The sequence below is a fragment of the Tachypleus tridentatus genome, chromosome 6, assembly GCF_004210375.1.
Source record: "Tachypleus tridentatus isolate NWPU-2018 chromosome 6, ASM421037v1, whole genome shotgun sequence".
In the NCBI taxonomy this organism is placed as follows: Eukaryota; Metazoa; Arthropoda; class Merostomata; order Xiphosura; family Limulidae; genus Tachypleus; species Tachypleus tridentatus.
The window spans coordinates 123,729,172-123,738,335 of NC_134830.1; the positions used below are offsets into that span (position 1 = coordinate 123,729,172).

At 32.0% G+C, this 9,164-nt stretch overlaps 1 protein-coding gene across 1 annotated transcript in view; it reads right to left on the minus strand.

Annotated features, from left to right (window-relative positions):
* LOC143251710 (tubulin-specific chaperone D-like) overlaps positions 1 to 6,902 on the minus strand; it is a 30,709-nt gene extending 23,807 nt beyond the window's left edge. Inside the window, exon 1 of the mRNA XM_076502955.1 lies at positions 6,541 to 6,902. Within this exon, the coding sequence (XP_076359070.1) occupies positions 6,541 to 6,897 (357 nt within the window). The 5' untranslated portion in view covers positions 6,898 to 6,902. The remainder of the gene's footprint in view (positions 1 to 6,540) is intronic.
* Between the last annotated feature and the right edge of the window lie 2,262 nt (positions 6,903 to 9,164).

Here is a 9,164-nt window from a genome sequence, read left to right on the forward strand (position 1 = left end):
TTAAAAGCAGGCCAACGCTAAGTTTTAAACTCATGCTAGTCCATGAATAAGTGTGATCTGAATTGAGCCTTGTTTAGGAAAAATGAGCTCAGCAAACATATCTTGAGCATCTTATATTGGGCTAGTATATTGTCTAGAGCAGATAACACTTGTTACTAAGAAGAATCCAGTAAGAGGGCTCTGTAAACAAGGGTAAGAAAAAACTGATAGAGAACAACAAACAGAAGGAAATAAAATCCCAGGAAAAGGTGAGACACTCTTTTGATAGGAGCCTCAACTATTCTGACACTGCCTCATAGAAATATTGATGGGAAACAGGATCCTCTGGAAGAAAAAAAAATGAATAGGAACAAAAAATGAAGGAGAGAAATAATGAAGGTTAAAGCCAATGGGTATAACTTGTAGCCCCTAATAGTTGGTTGCAAAAGAAATCCATAAATATACAAATCAAGCCAAATCGGGACCCTACTGTTCTTGAAACTCAAAAGATAGTCATTAATCAGACTATTAGCACCAAAACCTATAGATTATGGATGTGAAAAAAGGAACAGGGTAAAATAACAAGAGAGCAGAAAGAAGACAGGAAAACAGTACATTGCAACTGGAAGAGAATGACCTTAGAAAAGACAGGACACAAAGGTTTTCAAGGAAAACTCTTAGTGTATATCTTTTAGCACATGACTACAAAGAATCAGTTACCCCCCCCAAAAAAAAAAGAAAAAATATTGGTGAAAGAAAGGACTGTACTTGTGAAAGAAGAGCATTCTTCCCTAACAAATCCTAACAACAGAGTAACCAAGTGAGAAGAGACAAGGCTGCAAAAGAATAACACATTCACATAAAAACATGGAAGGAACAAGTGTCCACTGGAAACTCTCAAAGGAATGCTGGATTACTTTTAAAAGTAAATGGATGTAGGACAGATAATGTAAAAGGATACTAAGGAAAATGCAAAATACTGAGCATGAGAAAGATTAGCAGAGGAAAATGGATCAGAATCTAAAGTCTGAAAAGTTCAAGAAAACAACTACATTCCAATTGTAAGTGAATGCATATGTGCAAACAGTTAAGGAAGATAAAGCATAGTGGCATATTAACTCAGGTATCAGGATAAGGAGGAAAACATAATATTCTAAAGAAGAAACTGAATGAAAAAGGAAAAGTAAAAAATAAGACAAAATAGGGCACAGAGTAGAAAAAAATAAAGGTAACATACCTGAAAAGTCATTCATGGAAGGATGCAGAAGAAAGACTGTCTGATATGCATGCCCTCATTAACAGGAATTATAAGTGAAATTCGTGTTAAGGCCTAAATAATGTCAAGGTCACATGCAATACTTCACCACCCACTGCAAAAAATAGTTGTCACATTCCCTTACAAACAAAGATGCACCTGACACTGCTGTGGTAGCTTGTCTTGAGTGAGAAAAGTAAAAATGTTCAACACCAAACAGAAAGTAAAAGAACATTTCTTTGTAATTCATGTCGTGGAAATATTTTCTACAACAGTTAGGTTTGTAGGTACTTCAAGCAAACTTTGATGATGAAAACTCTCACATGAGAAAAAAAAAAAAAAAGACAAAGGCACATCCTTACACACAACTATTAAACTGTGCAGTCACGACTGAATAATCAGTATAGAGAGTGACATCTATAGTGTAAAGTAATGTCATACTCCTGTTGATAGAGGGGTGTTTATGCTTATTTACATGCAACAACAAAGCAATATCACATAGAAACATGCAAGATTAAAAAGTATGCCTGCAAGTAAAAAGCCATGCTGGCTCAAGGATAAATGTAAAGAATTATAAATGGGAGAATTTTAATCAGGCTGTAACAATGAGAGATTTGAAGGATCAAGAAAGTTGGTCAAACAAGAAATTAGAAAATAAAAAATTATATGAAAACTAGATACAAAATAAAAATTGAAAGGCCTTCAAAGGATGATAAAAGAATGTTACTATTTCTTGATTATGGGATGACTGGGGTATTAAATTCTGCTTTTCTGCAATTTTTACTAATGAAAGTTTAAGCACAGTTTCTAACCCAAAACAGTTGATAGATGGAAACAGGATTTAAAAAGATGATCACATTAATTATGAGCTTTAAAAGAAAAAAATTGGGGAATTCAAGGAATGCTAAAGTTCATGGGCTAGATAATATTTACTCAATGATCTGGAAGGAGGTTAAGGATTGGCTATTTAAAACACTGCATACTATTTTTTCTAAATATTTAAATAATAAGCAAGTGCCAAGGAATTGAAAGTGGATTAATGTTTTTCCTTTTTTTTCGAGGAAGGTGGTCAAAATTGTATATGTAATTATAGACCTATTAGTCTTACATCAATGGTGAGAAAACTTTGTTTTGAAAATATAATAGAGATGCTTTGCAAAGTTTTTTAATAAAGTTTAAAATTTTGTTAGATAGCATAATTTCACTAGGGAAAAATTCTGCCTTTTGGCATTCTTTGAAGAGGTTAAGTGTTTCTGGATTTTTAGAAAACATTTTATAAGGTAACACATAAAAAGTGTTTAAAAGTAACCTCTGTAGGTGAAGGAAATAGTTTAGCGCATTGGATAGAAAACTGGATGGATGGAAAAATACAGATGGTTGTTATGAATGGAGTTCAGTTAAACTGGATTTATGCCACACACGAGGGACCCTAAATGCTCAGTTGTTGAGACTTTTGCTTATTTTAGTTTACATTAATGACATAGATGAAGGAATGGTCAATAGATTAATTATACTTGCTGATGATATTAAGGTCTTGGAAGTTGTTGACTGTGAGGAGAATGCTGCTACTTTACAAAAGAGTCTGGATTATCTGGTGATTTGGGCAAATTAATGGCATATGGGTTTTGGATATAAAAATAAATGCATGGTAATACACCTGAATAATTATAATTTCAATTATAAGTATAATTTTGATGGAATGATCTTAACATTGTTATGATAGAAATTGATATTGGTGTTCTGGTTGATTAGTTTCCTTAGTCATCTCTACATTATGCCATTGCTTTTGCTACAGCTACAGTATACAGGATTTTAACTTGTATCTACAAAAATACTGAATACAAACCTGAAGAAGTTATAATTTTATGGCATAGGTCACTAACTGGGCCATATTTGGAGTACTGTGTTCAGTCTTTAGAAAGAACATTGAATTGTTGAAAAGGATTTAAAAATACATTTCAAGATGACTGGTGTGGGTATTAATGCTCTTATTAATAAAGCAGAGAACATTGTTTCGGCTTTCTTAGGTTGTCTTCAGGTTAACAAATAAAAATTTTGCTACTGATCATTGCCTGGCACGTCTTAAGAACAAGAGTGTAAATGAATACAGGACTGTAGGGAGCATTGTAGTTAGATGTTATGTCTTCCATCCAAGACCTGACCCATTGGTACACATCTCCAGCAATAAAAAGGTAGTAAATGTAAGGGAGTTTAAGGAAAGCATGATAAATATTTATATGATAAGGACTAGCTCTGAATGCTTTTGATTTGTTTTATATTCTTAAACATGTGGAAAGACAAAAATTCCAAATTTGGAAGATGTGATGGACTTTAGTTTAAGATAATTGAATTTTTCAAACTGAGTGGATTATGAAATAAATTAGAATTACAATCAGCAGAAGTGAAGACTTACATTTTACAGGAACTTAAAATAGGAAATTATTTCCTGAACTCAAATTTTCAAAAACAGCAAAATTTCTAGGAGTTACAAACAATAATAAATTAACATGTTCATAGCACTTTAAAATCATAATGATTAATGTCTAGATAATAAATTATTACCTAAGAAAGACAGGAAGTTAAAGGATGCCACACAAAAACAATAATGGATATATAGTATATACAAAACGTACGACTCTCAATAGAATATGATAATATAGTTATAGTCGACATGTCCTACACTTAGTATATCATTCACAAGGCACAAAATCCAGCAATCAGCATAGCATATTGACCCTGACAATACACATCATACAAATACTGATAGACAGTAAGTGGGATACTAGATATTAGAAAATATATAATAATTCTGTTGAATAAATACTTTAAAAAAGTCAGTGAATTATATATAATGCACAGACAAACCAATTTCATCACTAGTTGCCATTTCCAAAACTTGGCAATGATACCACTCACCTCTAAATATAATACACATCCTGAATGAAAATATTTAATCATACATATCTCAGTCTTCCTTACAGCCTTTGGCACTGATAGGATAGAATATCCTGCACTCTACCAGTTAAAGTGGGTTTTCTCGAAGCACCCCTGTTCCCTTCCCCCAACAAAATTTTACTGATTTGGATCTATAGATCCCAACTCTGAAAATGACTGTACAGTAATATACTTGAAAGAAAATTTTTTATTTCCAAGTTTTTCTAATACTGTAAATGACTGATCATGTACAAATCAGATACAATATTTTAAAACAAACCAAACCAAACTAAATTAACAAGTCAAGATGATAAAATTAATTTTAAATCTCATTTCTACAATATATGTTCAGTATTTTAAACATAAAAGGATGTGTTTCATTTGGATCATTCTTTGCTCTTCTCTACAACAGTTCATGCCTACCCACACTACCACAATGAACAAACACAAACCACTTGTTTCAACAAATGCATGTATCATCCACAGATACCTTCCTGTATTTTAGCAAGCCATTACATAAGAAACATCAGCACAGTATTCAAGAAACTATCATTCCTTCAAATCTCACAGCTTCTCTTGATGTGCTGTGACAAATTCACTTGCTATAATATTATCAAAATTCCTTTCATAGTAATCCAAAATTCTCAAAGTTAGGCACCACTTAGTCTCAAATCTTGCAGCGGAGTGAACAGAATAAGAAGTTTAAGATCACTCATGATTATATTTCATTTCCCTTAAGGGGCAATGAAATATATTTTAACCAAATTCACACCATTTATGAATCAATCTTGAAAAATATATTATGGTTTTCAGCTTTCACTTTCCTCAAAGAGTAGCCTTTAAGGTCCAAATGGTCCTTGTTGTCCACATGTTATGTTTAAATAAATCACTAATAGCTCTAATCTAGAAAATTTGGTCTCCTTTTCTTGGAATGGATATTGAGATATTAGAAAGGGTTTAGAGAGCTACTGTGATGTTTTTTGGAATGGAAAGATTAATTTATGATGGCAGATTGAAACCTATCAACTTGTTTGCTCTTAATTAAAAAAAAAGGGTTAAGAAGTGCTCTTTTGAATTTTTATAAAGCAGAGTATCATCAGCGTAAAGGTCTACATCATTAACAGAAAGCTTACATAAGAAGAATCAATGATTCTCTGAAAAGTAAAGGATGTGTTTAACTTTTATTTTTTCTTGAAGATGAATAGGTAGAATCAAGCTCTTAAGAACCAATCAGTTTGTTTTTATCCTATATATTATACTTTGATGGCAATAGCTTTTGAAAATTCTGAAAGAAAAACTATCTTGTTAAATAACTTTCATGTATAATATGTACTTATATATTTATATTGTTATAACTAAATGTATTGATTCAGTCAGTAAAAAAAACAAAAAAACTAACAAATTATAGAAAATAAACTAACGTCAAATACTCTTTGATAGATTGTTTAGGCAAAGTTTCATCAATGTCAAATACTGTTTTATTGCATGTTCTTCAAGTAATCCAATAGTGAAATAAAATCTTTTAAGGAAGAAAATGATATGATTGTCTTGTTTAGATAATGTGAGTAAACTTCTGACTAGTTAAAATCATGTCTGGTAGCTAATAAAATGTACATGTAAATATAACATTAAACAAAATAGTGAGAAACTGTTGATATACAGTGTCTGAAAATGAATACCAAAACTAGAGTCATCTGAGATAACAACAAAACTAAATAAAGACAAGAAGTACAATTGTAAATTTGAGTTTTAATCATTAATGGGCTTCTACAAGTCTTCTATCATTTGTTATAATTAATCTAATTCTGCATTCAAATTATAAGAAAATATTTTCCAACATAGCAGTAGGAATGGACAAGATAGCATCACAAATCTGATGTTTCAGTTCTTTCAAATTTTTTGGTTTGTTACAGCAAACTTTTGTTTTCAAGAAGCCCAGTAGGTGAAAATCGAAATAGGTTAAAATAAGCAAATAAGTGGGCAGTATGATAGGCACTCTCCTACATATCCAATGCTCTGGAAAAGTTTGGTTTAAAACACTTTAACAATTCAAGCAAAATGGAGTGATGCTCAATCTTGTTAGAAATAAGCTCTTTGTAACAAGCCAGGAGTTTCTTGGAGCTCCATAATAAAGAACTTGTAGTATTTGTAAATACGAATTTCCAATAACAATTCTAAAAAAAAAAAACAAGAACAAAACTTACAAGCCTACTACTCGTATTTATAATAATTTTTGTTGTTATCTCAAATAACAATAAAGTTATTTAACTTTATTTTCAATATAATCATTTTCGCCCCCCCCCCGTCCTGTAAACTTTATGAGTTAGTGTACAAAACTAGAAAAGTACAATACAAAGTTCGTAAGAACTAACCTCATGTGGTAGGTGTCTTACCACCACTTTATAATTCCTAACTTTTGTAACAATATACAAAAATTGAAATGCCTTATGTCGAAGTCCGACGGGAAAACTGGAGTCTCTTCCTATGTTCAACAAATTTTCAAGCAAAGTATCCAAATAAGGATCGAGAAGATGGGGTTGTTCTTGATATTGGCTTAAAATATAAATAAAACGTTCGTATGTGATATCAAGAATAGCACTATCCCTATACACATCTGGAAGTCGTTTAATTATTTGTGCAACTTCTTCATGTTCTTTAAATAATTCAAGAGCACATCCCAATCCTACAGCTTCACTCTCAAAATTATCTTCTCCACCGATCGCTGCCATTTCGAAAATAAAGGTAAATACACAGCGACTTCTGCTGATTTAATACTGTTTCTAATTCTGAATTTTTACACACGGGTATAAATAATGTTAAGAAGGTTTTTATTACGATATTAAAAAAAAAAATAAATCTAAATCTGCGAAAAGATGTTTAATTGTACATTTTATTAAGACAGTTTTTGCATTTTAATTAATAGAAAATAGTTAATAGCTTGCACTATTGGCATTTTTTTGGTTGTGTGCTTGTTTGTTTGGTTTGAATTTCTCATAAATCTACACGAGGATTATCTGCGCTAGCCGTCCATAATTTAAAAGAGTAACAAAGTGACAGAGTGAAAGGAAGAGCGAGCACCTGGCAAAACTGGACCATCTTATGTTGTGCTTCTAGATAGAATCATTTTAAGGATTCATCGTTCTGAAACCATTTCTTTTCCTTAAAACAATTAGTATACATCTGAGGTCTAAAGCTACATAAATCTAATATAGACATTTTTGGCATCAATCATAATTTTTCATATTTCAACATATACCAATCGCTTATTAATTTTGCAAGTTCAGTGAATCATTTTTCAGTGTATTATTTCACATATTAGTAAAATGTACAAATGTTTCTTCCTCGCAATATCAAAAGACTGGTGGACCTATTATGTGGGAAGAGTGTGTGTGTGTGTGTGTGTTTTTCGTATAGCAAAGCCACACAGGGCTATCTGCTCAGCCCACCGAAGGGAATCGAACCCCTGATTTTACCATTGTAAATTCGGAGACATACCGCTGTGCTAGTGGGGGGCTATAGAGGAAGAGAAATAGTAGTGAATTGTTGTGAATGAAAATCAGAGACAAGACACGATTTTAAGTTTAAATAAAATGAACAAGCTTTATTCACTGAAAAGATGGTGCATTATAATGGCTAATCATAAATTATAGCTTTGAAATAAATTTCTTAAACGTTAACCTGAATATAAAATTTACACAATCTTCAGGTATTAAATCAAACACTGAAACAAGTGTGAGACTTAACTAATGGGTCCAATATTCTTAAAGACAGAAACAAATCTGGTTAATAAAGTCAAATCTGTTGTCCTCATCACATGCTTTTTACGACCGTCTGATCATAAACATGAAATTTAATTATCTATTATAATTTTCTTAATCATAAACTGTCACACATATTCATGATAATTAGAAAATAATACAACTCTCCTATCAAATGGTAAATAGTTTCAATGGTTAAATCTTGCTACGAGTGGTAACACCTAAAGTTGAGTTGGAACATGACACTGGCTATATTTAGTACATTGACCGAATCAAAAATCGAGAAAAATTGACCTATTCTCTGAATATGAAATGTATACAACATGAAAGCGAAATATGTAATATTTAAATAACACATTTGTTCCGTTTAAAACAAATTCGTGTCCGCAAGTTTCACTATGTAACTTATTTAAAAAACAATTTGGAAGATGTGATAACCATAGGCGCTCTTACCTATCGGGCAAACTGGTAAATTGCCCGGAGCCCGTCGCATGAAAAGAACCCCAATATTATGCTTTTTAATTTACTTCTGTGTTTTCTTATCATTATGGGGCCCCATTCACTGCATTCTACACAGTGCTTCATAATACCTATAAGACCACCCCTAGTGATAACGTTGGCATATTAAGTAAAAATACAAAAATGAACGAAAAAGAAAGAAGGGCCCTTAAAATAACCGATCATTTAATAATTAAATTCAAAATGTCAAATGCATTCCAGGAATATATTTTTAGTGCTTCTACTACAAAACCATAAGGCTTCGAATAATATTTTATGATGTTTTGGTTATTTCATTTCAAAGAAGCTTAAGTTTTCCCGTTTTAGAAATAAGTAATAATGAAAAATTAATAAATGTATTACTTCCACTTGTATCTATACAAAGATTAACGATTACCTCTCAGTGATTCGCTTAACCTCATTAAAGTTTTTGTTTGTAATTTTACAATAAAACTTGAAGATACTACTTATAAGTCAAAATGAAATTTTAGAAATCTTTCAATACGCTTCTTATAAACCCACGCATATTTAAAATCATAAAGGATTTTCTAAATACATACAATGACACTGTTTTGAAACATGAAATGTGGCCCGGCATGGCCCAGCGTGTTAAGGCGTGCGACTCGTAATTTGAGGGTCGCGGGTTCGCATCCCCGTCGCACCAAACATGCTCGCCCTTTCAGCTGTGGGGGCGTTATAATGTGACGGTCAATCCCACGATTTGTTGGTAAAAGAGTAGC